Below are 17036 nucleotides of genomic sequence, written 5' to 3'. Positions count from 1 at the left end.
TCTATTATTCTTGGTGCATGCCCGACCCCCTGGGTCAGAGCCACGCCCAATGTTTGTGTGTCGTGTGTTTCGCCTACAGGTCGCAGTTTTTAACAGATCCTTCTGAAACCTTGCATACCTATTCCTTATACCCTAAGGATGACCCCTATTGGTTTTTGGTGATTGCCCAACCCCCAGGGGCAGAGCCATACCCATTTCTTCTTTGTGTCTGTGTGTGTTACCTACAGATCACGATTATTAATGGATCGTCTTTGAACTTGGGATATGTATTCCTTATAGCCTAAGGACGACAAATGCATGTCCCGACCCCCAGGGGCAGAGCCACGCCCAATTTTGTGTTTGTCGTTTACAGGCCGCAAATCTGAATGAATCGGCTTGGTACTTGGCATGTAGTCCTTATAGCCTAAGGGCATCAACTATTGATTTTGGTGAATGCCCCGACCCCCCCCCCCCCCGCCCCTCCCAGGGCAGAGCCACGCCCACTTTTTGCCTTTAGCGCCTGAAAGCCACAATTCTGAATGGATTATCTTGCTATACTTATTCCTTATACTCTAAGAACGGCAAGTATCGATGTTGATGCACAACATCAGGATTATATCCTCTGATTATACAAAAAAATGGAATTTGTTTTTAGCTTGTTCTCTATCCATCTCTTGCAAAAAGTGGGCGTATCCTGCCTGGCAGCCGCTGGTATACTTTCGATGACCTACACTACATGAAGATCTGACCAGTTGTACTCGAAGGTCGTGTCAGGGGTGGTATGAGAGGTTTTTGACCCTATGACGTTAGACATCGATTAATCAATCAGCGATGGCGTTTCTAGTGGTTTGCCCACAGTTCCGTGCATGGCACGCCAAGAAGTCCCCGTAACAGACTGTATTGGCTTATCCCTCACTTCAACGAAAACGCTGGTAATAATAACTCCATTCGGCAGATTCCAGTACCCTACACCTAGCCTCAGCTGTATGACGGTTAAACTTGAAAGAAAAACATCTCCAAACTTTAAAATATTTGTAAGATAAAGCATTCTTCAAAGCCGTTGTCATGGGCAACGCCGTTGGTAATCCTAGAACTTGAAAGTTGTTCAAATGGCGGACCTCGTCATACAGCCGAGGCTAGATGTAGGGGACTGGATTCTGCTGAGTGAGAAGAACTCTTTCAGGTCATAGTGTAGTAAAGACAAGTAAAACGAAATTTTGAACTATAAAAAACGAAACGAAAGAGTATCTGTGTTTTAATCAGATTGGGATTTATACTGTGCATGTACGGTGGTAATGGCGACAGGGTGGCATCATTAATACAGAAATTAAACACTTAATATTTGAAGTATTTGATTGATTGCTTTATTTTTCATTCTTCCACTCGCACACTAATAAAGATCTATGTATTTCACCCAAACAAAATTCACATTTTTATTCGTTTCAGTAAAATAGAGTTATCTTTTCCTAACTGCCGTGTCTTTTTATCCAAACTAAGCTCTTTTGCGTGTTCAAAAGTTCTACAATCATCAGACACATTTAATCTATTTAATAATTTGTTCGCTATATTAGGGATAACAGGTTGTAATAAAATCCCACAATTCCTTAAGGTAACCATGGTCACATGCAAAACAACATTTAAATGGCCCAATGACTGTTCCGATTTCACTAGTTGCCAGGGTTTATGATGCTCCACGAAGGCGTTGGTCCAATGAAGTTGAGATATAAGCTTTTGAAGAGCTTTGTATACAGAAAACTCTGTGTAAAACCTATCAACCACATCTGAAAAAAAAATTGAATAACATAACACCCAGAAGTCGTTTAACTTTATGATTAGCCCCTTGTCCACCCTGCAACATTTGATAATTCTTCATCGTTTTTAATTAGGAGCCATTTTACCCAGAAAATGTGTTAAACCAGCCTTATTGTTCAAAAATGTACAAACGCATCAAAATGATAGGGGGGAGTAAATCTGGTTAATCTGTATGGTGAACTATCTATGCTTGACAGATGTCATATTTGTCAAGCCCTTTCGCAGACCATATTGAAGTATGGAACAACAATTCTTATTGTACAATCAGTTTAGGAATCTACTCTGATAGGGCAGTAGGCTGGGTGTTAGTACAAAGTAGAGGGGTTGGGCAGACTATGTAGTAATACCAGACTTCTTTGTTGTGTTTTCTTCGTGATCATAAATGTAACTACAGGTTGGTCATTTATACAACTTTATTATTAAAACCACTTGGCATCAATGTTCCTCTTTCCGAATAAAGTGTAGATAACTTTTGATGGCTGTTCTGACAAACCGGGTGAGCTCCATGAATTTCGCTCAACGCCCTCTTTTATAACTTTCCGTTATAGACTGACTTAGCGTTAATTTCCTTCTCAAATATGCAATAAACATCCCCATACGCCAAAGACTGAGAGGAGAACAATACCTTATTTGGCCTACCAAACACATGTCATAACAAGACAGTATTTAATGGATATTTTGACAATGGAAAGGGTAAAACCAGCGTGTTTACCAAATTATCACTGTTTTTATATACAAACATCAGTCAAATTCATTAGAGTGCATGAGATATGACTCTATACAAAATGTGAATCTAATAATTAGTTAACGATACAATATGGTCGCCATATTACTACAACTAACAGGTATGCTTGAGATCATCATTGCAAATGGTGAAGTTTCAATACCATTTAAGTGACAGGGAATAGGACTAGATGCCTCCAGAGGGTATATATATATATAATATATAATATAATATATATATAATTGGGTAATTGGGTAATATATAATTGAAATTAAAGATGGCATATATATATATATATATATATCTTTTGTCATCTTTAATTTCAATTATATATTACCAAAGGGCAGGTGAGTGAGACTAATTAATAATTTAGATTAAAAAAACAATCTTTTAATATACCTGCTAGATGTTTTAGACTATGAAATTTGTTTTGATCAGCAGGTGACAAAAACTTCTCTATATCATCTACATAACAACCAGTCCATACTTGTTGCAAGTTTATAGTTAGAGATGTACATCTATTCAATAAGTTACCTAATACATTCACTAATTCACTGTTTATACATTCTACAGCCTTTATATCACTGTAATCTGAAATACATCATAGTTTATATCACTGTAATCTGAAATACACCGTAGTTCATATCACTGTAATCTGAAATATAAATTCGTAGTGTGTATGTAGGTGTGTATGATCGCCCATCAAGCTTTGTTGTAACACTCCTTTCCCACATATGTGGTATCAAATTAACAAGCATGACCGTGTAAATACTGTAGGCCATCGAATTTTGGCCCCTGAAGATTTGGGCCCCAGGCGAAGCGTGATTGGCAAACATACATACACAGGGCAAATTTGGGGCCCGGCGAAGCCTGGCATCTTGCTAGTCTGAAATATATCATAATTTATATCTAAAACACATCATAGTTTATCTCACTGTAATCTGAAATACACCATAGTTTGCATCACTGTAATCTAAAATACATCATAGTTGATATCACTGTAATTTGAAATCTATGGAAAATATGTAACCAAAATAGACAATGTAGACATTGCATTTTAAAACTGATGGAGACGTGATGTGTAAATTGTGTTAATAACCATCGACTGCCAGGCAGGATACGCTCACATTTTGCAAGAGATGGATAGAGAAGAAGCTAAACAAAAGGCGATTTTTTGTACAATCAAGGGCCATAATTCAGGAAGTTACGATCCGATATGCGCGAATATTGACAGCAACCAAGATCTTTAGGTTGTAAAGATATATTTCAAGTTTCATCAAAATCGGATCAACATTGTGACTTCTAGAGGATCCACAACCTTGATATACCATATATTTACATTATTTGTGTACGAGGGGCGACCATTTTGTCTGGCAATTTTGGTCTGATTTTCACGAAATTCTAACTCAGCCGTCATTAGGGTGTAACGGTGAAATATTCAAACGTTTTGGGGTTTTTTTTCAATCGGATAAAAAATTGTGACCTCTAGAGGGACCACAAGCTATAAGCGCGATTTTTCATACAATCAAGGGCCATTTATTCAGGAAGTTACGATCTGATATGCGCGAATATCAAAAGAAACCAAGATCTTTGGGTTATAAACATGTATTTCAAGTTACATCAAAATCGGATCAAAATTGAGACCTCTAGCGGGTCCACAACCTTGATATATCATATATACACTATTTGCGTACAAGGGGTGGCCATTTTGTTCGGCAGTTTTGGTCTGATTTTCACTAAATTCACACTCAACCATCATTAGGGTGTAACGGTGATATATTCAAACGTTTTTTTTAAAACGGATAAAAATTGTGACCTCTAGAGGTACCACAAGCTAAAACGCGATTTTTATGTACAATCAAGGGTCATAATTCAGGAATTTATGGTCCGATATATGCCAATATCGAAAGGAACTGAGATCTTTGGGAGATGGAGCTATATTTGAAGTTTCGTCATAATAAAATAAAAATTGTGACCTGTAGAGTGTCCACAAACAAATTGTGGATGGACGGACGGACATGGGCAACAACAATATACATCCACATGAAAATGTGGGCATATAAAAATATGTGATGATATGACAAAGCATTTTATGCTGAATTGTGTTAAGCTATATAAAGAACGGGATAGACTGTATGAGAACATTTTAAATGAAATAGATATCAATTTTATTTAAATATCTGTTTAACAGTGAGGAAAATATTTTAATAGAAACCCTACTAGGATCTATGTGCTACATGAACCTTGCGTTCTGTGATATGTGATCAACGATAGATAAACACATAAACATTAACTGTGTATACTCATATTATTACATGTGCTATCTTGTGTTGAGTGGAATGTTAGAAACTTATGCTGCAAATTTTAAAATTTGGTTTAGCAGGTAACGATCATTATTTTAGTGTTATTTACGTAGTTGACCTCGTGTTGTTTATTTATTCATATTTATTATTGATGTATGATTTTTTTGACTGAAAAAGGTCATCATATGGGACATCTTAATGTATGTCATTTTGCTAACAAAATATCTGAACTTCAGCTACTTCTTAACAACTTTGATATATTTGGGTTCACTGAAACCCACTTAACAGATTCTGTGTGAGTGTCTGATGATTTCATTGCATTCCCTGGTATTTCATTCACCTTTTAGAAGCGATAAGTGTTCATTTAGCTCCTCTGGTACTTTGTTATATGTTATGGATACCATTAATTGTAAAACAAGATCTTGATTTGGAACCAAATAATCTTGAAGCTATTTGGGTTGAAATTACCTTAAAGAATACAAAACCAATGTTAATCTGTTATTTATACAGAAATCCAGCATCTCACTCGAAGTGGCAAGATGAATTTAAATCAATGATGGACTCTATGTGGCTTAAAGACTATGAAATAATTTTTTTTGCGACATCAATATTGACCTTTTACACAAAAAAAAATCCCTCATGGACAGACACATTAAATTTATATAATTTGACTCAAATCATCTCCTCTCCTACTCGTGTAACTAATTCTTCTTCAACTTTAATTGAACATGTTATTGTACCTTCTCCAAATCATATTATAGAAACTGTAGTACCGTGTTATTTAATCTCAGACCATTTCCCCACATGTATTATGTGGTCAAAAAAGGTGTAAAAATTCCTAAAACTAGCCATATTTATGTGTTCTATAGATCTTTCAGAAATTTCAGTGACGAAAACTACATTCGCGATATAAGTCAAATTAATTTCGAAGAAGTCTATTTTGCAAATAACCCCCAAGACGCTCTTACAGCTTGGTATAATCTTGTTACCCCAATAACTAATCAACACGCCCCCATAAGAACTAGATGGGTTAAAACTGCTGTAAAACCGCAATGGCTAACAAATGAAATATTTAGATTAATGAAAGAGAAACAAAAATGAAACAGAAATGAAATGAAATGAAATGAAATGGGGTTTAACGTCCTACTGTTCTGCTCCTATACTGGGCTAATGAAGACGGGCATACGCCATACAGTGTGCTATGAGGGAAATTTTGCCCGGGCATTGGCACTATTGCCTACTCTTATATCAAATTCCAACTGCCAATGGGATCTTTTACGTGCATTCCAATGTATACACGGGACCTCGTTTTTTTGTCTCATCCGAAGGATTAGACAGCTGTCCTTGTCAGGCCAAAAAAATGAAACAGAATTTAAAAGATGTTGCAATAGTTTAAAAGCCATTAGAAAAACTAAATCGAAATATCTTCAAAATCTCGCCGGTGATGGTAAAAATCCCAAACGAGTATGGGATGCAATAAACTCAGGTGTTAACAAAACTAAAAATACTTCCACTATTCCAATCGATAGAAATAACCTTAAAAACTTTTACTCCGAAATTCCTGATAAAATACTTCACGCGAACAATGATGACGTGACAAATTCATCATCTTACGACAATAATCTGTTAAAAAGAACACATAGATTCAAAAGTACCGACAAATGAATCTTTCCATATTTCCTTCATTAAAGTTACAATTTCATATTTTCTAAGAAAGTCAAAACATATATATTTCTATGTCTTTTGCTCAATAGGTTGTCAACTCACTATTATACGATCATAGGTGTAATTCTCACACTTAAAACTCATTTACACCGGAAATAATAACACAATTACCTCCCTTGTTTTCTATTCTCCACCATGGAGTAGCTATCTTCAAACGTTTGAATTTGAAGTTGAACATGATATTTTTGCCAATTTCTCAACTGGCAATTAGTGAATTATAGGATTAATAGGATTATTCTCTAACAAGGTAGGACTGTTTATAGATACCATCTATTTTAGGGCTTTATTTTAATACATTTTAAAAATATAACTTCAAAATATGAAATTGTAACTTTAAAGTATCTTTTGTGAAAGAGTCTCTTTAGTCCCTTGACGTGTCAAATGCAGTAGGCTTGGATTCAGTAAATCCACTGTTTCTTGAGTTGGGGGCAGAACATCTTGCCCAAAGTCTAACCCATGTCTTCAACCTATCAATAAATTACAATACCTATCATTTATAACAAGCTAAGGTTATTCCAATTTACAAAGCTGGAGCTAAGGATGACCCAAATAACTATAGGCCTATATCTATTCTCCCAACGGTATCAAAAGTCCTTGAAAGACATATTCACAGGCATCTTAGTAAGTATTTAAATATATATATATCACCTCTTGTATATGAATCAATTAGGTTTCAGAACACCAAACTCTTGCCTTACAGCCCTAACTCACATTATGGAAAATATATATATATATGATGCTATAAATAATAATCTTCTTTGTGGTACAATATAACTATAGGCCTATATCTATTCTCCCAACGGTATCAAAAGTCCTTGAAAGACATATTCATGGACATCTTAGTAAGTATTTAAATAAATATCACCTCTTGTATAGGCATCAATCAGGTTTCAGAACACCAAACTTTTGCCTTACAGAGAGAAAGAGAGAGAGAGAGAAATGGGGTTTAACGTCCACTCGACACAAACTAGGTCATTTCGGGACTAACATATGGTTTAATTTCATTTCAATAATTCGCTTGCACGTAGGGGTCTTTAGCACTGGGAGGAAACCGGAGGACCCGGAGAAAACCCACGAGGTTGGACAAGCAACCCTACTCCTTGTCACGTACAACCGGGGATTCGAAACCACGCTAGTTGACTCAATGACAGGTCTTATGATACAGTGCACGCATGTGCTAACCATTCGGCCATCCAACCCCCTTTTGCCTTACAGCCCTAACTCACATTAATGGAAAATATATAAGATGCTATAAATAATAATCTTCTTTGTGGTACCATATTTTTTGACTTCAAAAAAGCTTTTGATCAGTGGTCAATTATGATATTTTATTGACGAAATGCAGATATTTTCAATTTTCTTAAAATGCATTACAATTCTTAGAATCCTATTTAAAAAACAGAAACCAGTGTACTTTCATTAATGGTGAACTATCTGCTATGAAGCATACATTATGGCGTACTTCAAGGATCGATATTAGGACCCCTCCTGGTCAATATTTTCATTAATGACTAACCATTAAATCTCTCTTCCAAAACTGACCTATTTGCTGATGATACGACAGTCTGCACCCCTGGCCCAACCGTTGAATTTCTCCAAACAAAACTACAGCTTGATGCTGACAGAATACAAACCTGGTGTATTTAAACCGGAATGCAACTTAATGTAACAAAAAACAAAGCAATGCTCTTTATAACCCACCAAAAAAGAAATTTTCTCCCCACTACTCTTGATATAAAACTCGACAATGAATCAATAAAAGTAGTCTCATCCTTTAAACTTTTAGGCGTCATTTTAAATCATAACTTAACTTGGAAAGACCATATTCAATGTATCTCTAAAAAATTAAATCAGAAACTTTTCCTTCTCCGTAAGATTAAACAATATCTCCCTCTCTCTCCTACCTCACTCTTTTTTATAATGCTCATATTCAGACACATTTTGATTACTGTTCTCCAATTTGGGACTCCTGTGACTCCAAATCTCTTGAATGTCTTTCTAGACGACAAATCATGGCTTTTAAACTACTGCTTAATGTCGATCATACCGATGAACTGTACCCAACAATTTAAATACCTTAAAACTTTTAACAATAGAAAACTGTCATGCCTACAATTTATGTAACTTTATGTCCAAAATTTTATCCAAGCAATGTCCTGTTTATCTGTTCAATATTTTGTCTTTCTATGAAACTCCCTACACCAACATTAATAACAAACTAATCACTCTGCGCCAAAGCTTAATATTGTAAAAAAACAGCATCTGTTTTAAAGGCTCAAACCGTGCTATTACATCTGTCTCCTTTGGTGCTGTCATCTTTTGTATTATAATTTCATCCTGATTATTTTATACTCCTGTTCATCCTTCTCTTTTATTTGTTATGCTATCATCTTTTGTATTATATTTTTTTCATTAAGGGCAGGATGGTAGAAAGGCTTCTACAGCCTAATCCTTTACCCTTCTTAAATAAAGTTATTATTATTATTATTATTATTATTATTAACAGATGTCAGCTGTGAAATGGACAACTTTTATGTTTCTAGTTAGTGAAGGATTAAAAGAAATGTGGACCAACGTGATGAACTGTTTAACTGAATTGTAAATAGACGGATACCACTGGCTGCCAGGCAGGATACGCCCACATTTTGCAAGAGATGGATAGAGAACAAACTAAAAATAAATGGGATTTTTTGTACAACCAGGGGCAATAATCCAGAAAGTTATGGTCTGAAATGCGCAAATATCAAAAGGGACTGAGATCTTTGGGATATATAGATATATTTTAAGTTTCATCAGAATCGGATAAAAATTGTGACCTCTAGAGGGTCGACAACATTTGTATTGTATAGTTTTACACAATTTGCATACAAAGAGAGGCCATTTTGTTGGGCAGTTTCGTTTCGATTTTCCTGAAATTCGAATTCAACCTTCATTATGGTGGAATGGTGAAATATTTAAATGGTTTTTAAAATCGGAAAAAAAATTGTGACCTCTAGAGAATCCGCAAGCTAAAAATGCCATTTTTCGAAACAATCAGGGGCCATAATCCAGGAAGTTATGTTCGGGTATCCACGATTATCAAAAGGATCCAAGATCTTGGTGATATATTCACACATTTTTTTTAAATCAGATAAAAATTGTAACCTGTAGAAGTATCTCAAGCTAAAAACGTGATTTTTCCTACAATCAGGGGCCATAAATCAGGAAGTTACTATCCGATATGCGCGAATATCGAAAGGAACCAAGATCTTTGGGTTATAAACCTACATTTCAAGTTTCATCGCAATCAGCAGATAATTGTGACCTCTAGAGGGTCCACAACCTGAATATACCATATTTTTACGCTATTTGAGAACGAGGGGCGGCCATTTTGTCTGTCAGTTTTGGGCCAATTTTCACGAAAATCGGACTCAACCATCCTTAGGGTCTAACAGTGATATATTAAAACGTTTTTTTAAATCGGATAAAAATTATGACCTCTATAGAGGCGGCCATTTTGTCAGTCAGTTTTGGTCCGATTTTCACGAAATTCGAACTCCGCCATCCTTAGGGTGTAACGGTGATATACTAAAACGTTTTTTTAAATCAGATAAAAATTATGACCTCTATATGGTCCACAAGCTAAAAATGTGATTTTCCGTACAATCAGGGGCCATAATTCAGGAAGTTATGGTCCGATATGCACGAATATCAACGGAACCGAGATCTGTGGATTATAAACATATATTTCAAGTTTAAACCAAATCGGATAAAAATTGTAACCTCTACAGTGTTCACAAGCCAAAAACTTGATTTTTCGTACAATCAAGGGCCATTATTCATGAAGTTAGAGTCCGATACATGCCAATATCGAAAAGGAACCGAGATCTTAGGGTGATAAACCCATATTTCAAGTTTCGTTGAAATCAGATAAAAATTGTGACCTCTAGACTGTTCACATACAATTGTGGATGGACGGACGGACAGGGGCGACGACAATATACGTCCACATAATTTTCATGTGGACGTATATTGTTGTCGCCCCTGTCCGTATATTTAATAATCTTTCTCACTTTACTTTATTGCTATTTAATCTTATTATTGAGGAAATAAAGATAATGAATCAATCATCATAGTTTATATCACTGTAATTTGAAATAAATAATACTCTTTGAAACATCACCTAAATAATCAGTAATTGTTCTTCTAAAAGTATTTGGAATTACAACACAGATCACCTGAAAACAAAATGTGAAAGCATAATGGTTGTTTTGACATTGACATACTTACTGCCATCTAAGTGAGGTACTCCAACTCTCAGTAAGAAATACCGTAAACCATCTACAGAAAACTGGTTCATCTTATCCATAGGATTAACAACATTACCAATGCTCTTTGACATCTTTTATCATAAAATATAGAAATATCATTTTAAAGTTGATAGTCCATCTATTTCAATATTCTAAACAATAGATAGATAATGATGACAGTGCTACATATTAACTTCTTAACAATATCACAAATACTTTCTTAAATTAATAATAAAGTTTGTACCAGGCATCATGTCTTCATTATCAATCTATAATTAGAATTTGCAAATGATTGGACCATCTGACACCCAAAAATATTATTGTTCTTTACATAGCCACTCTTATGTCTTATATTCAAAAACCTATCACCGATTTTTATTTTTACATCTTTTAGTAGAGTGACACAAAATACTTTGTACTTTACAAAGCAATCTGATTAAAATACAGATCTATATTTTGTTTTGTTTCTTCTTACTTTCGATGGCCTACACTACATGAAGATCTGACAAGTTGTGTACTTGAAGGTCGTGTCAGGGGACGTACGAGTGGCTTTTGACCCTATGGCGTCAGACGTTGATTAATCAATCAGCGTTGACGTTTCTAGTGGTTTACCCACAGTTCTGTGCGTGGCACACCAAGAAGTCGCGTAAAACAGACTGTTTCATTGGCTTATCCCTCACTTCAACCAAAACGCTGGTAATATAACAACTGTTCCAGATCCTAGTGTACTAAAGACAAGTAATGGATTTTCCATTCTAAGATGTAGGCCTACTATTTTGTAAGAGGTATGATTTAGTTTACAAATAAGGTAATTTACAAGTTAGGTAATTTAATGCTGGTCTACAATACATTATAAGATTATAAGAAGACAAAGAAAATAAACTATATTCTAATTTTAAGGAAGAAAAGAAGGAATGTATATATTATGTTTTACATATGGAAAAAGAATTTTACCTTGGTATCATCAACAGTCCAATGTGAATGACACAGCAATTTTTTAGGGAGTTCAAGACCAGCAGCCATTAAAAATGCTGGCCAGTATACAGCATGAAACCTGAATGATAAGATAGGTTGCCAGACAACAAAACATACACCCACAGCAGCTAAAATGTCCAAGCTGTTGACAAGGGTTGTCACATATTTATTCCTTTGTAGGTAATGGAGGATCATTTATAAGACAATTCCATACAGATCAGATTATAATTTTTGTCATTTGAGGGTTCACAAGGTTTATAACTGAAACAAGGCCCTGAACTCTGGAAGTAACTTACAGAAATTGTTGATGCATATAAATTTCGTACAGATCAGATGGTAACAGGGTTGAACAAAGTAAAACAAGAGCCATCTAGACCAATCTGATTAAAAGACAGATCTATATTTCGTTTTTGTTTTTTTATACTTTCGATGGCCTCTACTACATGAGATCTGACCAGTTGTAATGGGAGGTTGCATCAGAGGTCATACGAGCGGCTTTTGACCCTTTCATGTCAGGGATTCGATATACCAATCAGCTTTGATGTTTCTAGTGGGTTACCCACAGTTCCGTGCACCTCACACCAAAAACGCTCTGTAACAGACCGTTTCATTAGCTAATCCCTCACATCATCCTGAACGTGGGTTATATAACAACTCTTCCAGATCCTAGTGTTGTGAAGACAAGTAAAACGAAATTTTGAACTATATAAAAAAAAAAAAAAAAAATAGGATCTGTGTTTTAATCAGATTGCATTTAGACCTAATTGACGGAAATTGCTGAAATTCAATAGGTTTCTTCGTTTTACTAATCTAAATGATGCATCTAAATTTCATACCTATTGGATGATAACTTCTGTTTCACAAGGTTCGACCAGCTTTTTTTTTCACTAATTTAAATGATGCATATAAATCATTTATTAAATGTCATACAGATTGGATGACATCTTTCCTTATTCGAGTATTCGCAAGGTTCAAAAGGGTTATACAACGGCCAAAACTGTAAAAGTTATAAACAGAAATTGCTGAAATTCAACAGACTTCTTTGTTTTACTAATCTAAATGATGCATATCAATTTCACACAGATTGGATGATAAGTATTTATAAGGTGCAACAATTTGAAACAAGAGCCATAACTCTAGACGTAATTAAAGACAAAGTTTTAACCATATCTAATCTTACCTTAAGATATCTTTACCAATAATTTGACAATCTGGTGGCCATCTTGATGACACATTTGGATATCCAGTAACAGTTAAATAGTTCACCAGTGCATCCAACCATACATATATCTATAATATAACAGAATATAATATTGTAAATTACAAAAATACCAATCTGTATATATATTGAATGAAACTAATTTTATTTTGTTTATAAATACGTTTCTGATTTGTGTGAGATGCACACACTGTTAACGGGAATTGTTTAATCATGACGAATCTTTCTTTTAATATCCGTAATTTGTACTTTTGTCCAGTTTAAAGCTGACTGTTTAATTTTGATAATGAATGTCCAATTTACAAGCATTTTAGATGATTTTTTAAACGAAGATTTGATATTGAACGAAGGTAAAAGAAAATACACAAGATTAAATGATAACCAGGTTACAGTTATATAACTAGTGCTAAAAACATCATCATAACTATTTGTAATCAAATGTAAAGTAATTGACCATTACAGATAATTGTATTAATGTAATTAATTACTTTTTAAATGTCTCATTACTCATTACATGTCCATTACTTCAAACTGGGTAATGATTACTTTTTATTACCATTCCCCAAGGAAAAGTGCGACCAGAGTTTCCAAGAACAGTGCCGTTTGATCAAAGTTTGTACGTCAGATAGAAACCATTTATCCTTTAACATAAGTATTGTTGGTTATCTGACATCTATGCTTGGTTTTGGACATTTGATCTGTCAAGGCATTGGTCGATTGAGAGCCCCGGTGGCTAACCTGGATGCCCCGTGTTGAATCCTTATGTTGACCTAAGTTCATTGGGATTTTCCGGTGTGGTTCCACCTTGTCAGTGGTACAGGATGGAGGGCCTGGCAATGGACAACGTATAGTCGATTGGATGGGATGAAAAAGAACCTTTGACAGTTGGAATTTGATATAAGGGCTGCTGTTCGGGCAAAATTTCCATCATAGCACACTGTATGGCACATGCTTATCTTCATTAGCCCAGACAGCTCAGAACAGTAGGGTGTTTTAACAACCCACTTCATTTCATTTCATTTTGCAAAATTGTATCATCCTGTCTAGGGCTGGCAATCGATCCTGTTTCAAGTATCGATTATCGCGGACCATCCGCCGATCAATAATCGATAATATCAGCAAATTATTTTGACTTACAATTGTTGAATTGGTTTGAAAACAATCATAATTTGTACACGAATTATATGCGAGTTTATGCTGTGATATCATTCTGTACACATGTAGATTTTTTTTTCCCGTTAATTTGACATTTGACAATAAAATAATAGCATTCCATAGCAAAACCAAGGTGTAGAAAGAAACTCAATCAACTTCGTTTGGAAGACAGAACCCGCCACCGCTCGCCATATCATTGGCGCTTATGACCTGAATAATACTGAGTAAAATGTAGTTATTTCCCTTTGATCACATCAAACGAATTCTTCAGTTCGCCATAACAGTTTATTTCTTGCAGTGATTTCTTCGCACTGGGGAAATTAAAAATCTCCTCTTCAGACATTTTGTCGCAAATTTCTTAATAAATTAATAAATTTTATAAAGGGAAAGTACGTGTTTGACTTAGAAACAGAGAAGACGAAAGAACTGAAGAGTTAAAATAAGGGACACAACTGGATGTTACGTGAAACCATTGGCTCTCATCATGACATAAGCGGTTAACATTTCTCACCGGTTGCGTCTCGCGTGAAAAAAACCCAACAAACGTGTGTGTTTTATTATGACTATTCTGTTTAATTACAGTTCTAGGCCCAAGCAAAGAATACAGTGATAAGGATTATTTTTATGGACTTCTTCTTGCAAGTGAAGTACCTATAATTGCGCGATAATCGATATTTTAAAACTGTATCGATAATCGATTTTTAAAACTCTTACCGACGATTATCGGCAATTATCGATTATTTCCGCCAGCCCTAATCCTGTCATTTGGCGAAAAGGATTGAGAGAATACTTACAGTTTGTGTAGGATCATTAGGTACGGGTATTCCCCATGTTAATCTGTCAGACTGTCGGGAAATTGATAAATCTGTTAAATTTGTTAACATAGTTCTTACATTCTGTTCAAAATTCTTCGAATGGATCACTTTAAATACACAAAAGAAAAAGTTTTATGTCATAATAAAATTATATTTCTAGATAATATATTACTCTTGATTTTATTTTAGAATCTTGTACACGCTCCAGAGTATAGAGGGATAATGTTGCCAATATTATTTCAATGTTCAAGGTGTAAACTGCATATGTCAGCCGTTCAAAATACATATTTTAGTTTTACAATTTGCAATTTCCATTGCTCCACAATACCAATGTCACAGTGTTAAAATACAGAATACACAATTCAATAATACAATAGCCTGGTGGTCGCATGTTCGATCCCTGCATTGACTGGGAAAGTTCATCGGAAGGAGGGCTTGTCTAGTCGTTCAGATGGGACGAAAAACCAAGGTCTTGTGTATAGGTCCATCTTCATTAGCTCGGTCAGAGCAGAAAAGTAGGACATTAAACCCATTTCATTTCATTTCATTTTTTCAAAGTATGTAAAGTATGTAAATATAAATGTGCTAGAAAATTATTTAAATATTTGAAAAGAGAAATGAACGTGCGTTTTAGTTATATGTGACATGATATCTGGAATTCGTATTAAAAAGGTACATGTATGTTTACTTTAAATACCCACACCCCCGTCATCTAATAGAGTTTCGTACCACCCGACTTTAAACTTTTTTCTTTCCTCTTGTAAGTGATGACGGGGGGGGGGGGGGGGCCTAACAAGGACAACTGTCCAGTCGTTCGGATGGTATGAAAAAGTGAGGTCCTGTGTACACATTAGCGTGCATGTAAAAGATCCCTTGGCAGTTGGAATTCCATACAAGAGTAGGACATATATAGCGCCGCTGTACGAGTAAATTTTCCCTCATAGCACACTGCATGGCGTATGCCCGTTTTCATTAGCCCAGTCGGAGCAGAACAGTAGCACATTAAACCTCATTTCATTTCATTTTATTGATTGTTTTACAGGGTCTCTAAATATGAGTACCGCCCCCTTCTACTGACCTTGACCTTGTAGATTGATCACGTAATTAAATGAGTTTCGTTGTAGATCACATGTTATATGTTCCAATATATGCTAAGTTCTATTATGTATTTGTCTATTATGCAAAATGCAAAATGGAGAAATGTAATGTGCAAAATAACTACAGTAAACCTTGCATAAGTCGGATTCTTATAAGTCGGATCTTCGTTCAACTCGGATAAAATCGTTTGGAACCTTTAATCCTGCATGATTTTCTTATTAAATTTCGACGTGCAAGTCAGATTTTTGCTAAACCCGGGATCAAAATGTTTGGTCCATTCTATCCAATTCCGGCTTTTTTCCTTCACAACATGCCGTTAAAAATATGTCCCCCTCCGCCAAACAGTGCGCAGCCTGGCTGATGCTATTGAAATCCATATACAGGGCAGCGCACAAATTTGCGCAACTCAGCCATATAAGATGAAACGAAATTGGAATTTTAGAAAAAAATTTGATTGTAATTGGGCTAGGCAAAGCAATAAATGACTGAAGTTTCTTAGCTTTCCAACAATTTTAATATTTCCCCACCCCAGCTTTTTTTTTATCATTCATACATTATATACTACGAATTATAATACACAGTACAACCCCCCAACAAACTACATGGATATCACAAACCTTACTAAATGAGGACAGTTAACAGGGAAAAACTCAGACGAAAGACCTTCAGAATTTTTCCATCTATCTTGAACTTTGTCACCGAGTATAATTTGTTCTTTTTCAAAATAGTATAATAATACTTTTTTAAATACAAACAAAATTGGTTTATTTTCTCTAAGCCTTTGTTTATATATATATGTGTAACTTAGCTAAACTATATATCAATTTGGAATTTTATTATCATCAGTATCAATGCCAAATAAACATGTTATCAAGGTGATATCAAAATCATTGTTTGTCTCTAGTGTAATCCAGATTCCTAATTCTTGCCAATATACTTGTA

At 35.1% G+C, this 17036-nt stretch overlaps 1 protein-coding gene across 1 annotated transcript in view; it reads right to left on the bottom strand.

The window, feature by feature from the left end:
• Positions 1-1306: 1306 nt before the first annotated feature.
• Positions 1307-17036, bottom strand: part of LOC126820867 (methionine--tRNA ligase, mitochondrial) — a 35690-nt gene continuing 19960 nt past the window's right edge. Inside the window, exons 7-12 of the mRNA XM_050549007.2 lie at positions 14976-15103; positions 12988-13097; positions 11787-11886; positions 10813-10924; positions 2915-3106; positions 1307-1760 (exon numbers count right to left, since the gene is read on the bottom strand). Coding sequence (XP_050404964.1) covers positions 1405-1760; positions 2915-3106; positions 10813-10924; positions 11787-11886; positions 12988-13097; positions 14976-15103 — 998 coding nt within the window. The 3' untranslated portion in view covers positions 1307-1404. The remainder of the gene's footprint in view (positions 1761-2914; positions 3107-10812; positions 10925-11786; positions 11887-12987; positions 13098-14975; positions 15104-17036) is intronic.

This window comes from Patella vulgata, chromosome 1 (assembly GCF_932274485.2).
Source record: "Patella vulgata chromosome 1, xgPatVulg1.2, whole genome shotgun sequence".
Classification (NCBI taxonomy): Eukaryota; Metazoa; Mollusca; class Gastropoda; family Patellidae; genus Patella; species Patella vulgata.
Note: the sequence above shows the minus strand (reverse complement) of the source record. Positions and strands in the feature narration are given on the sequence as shown.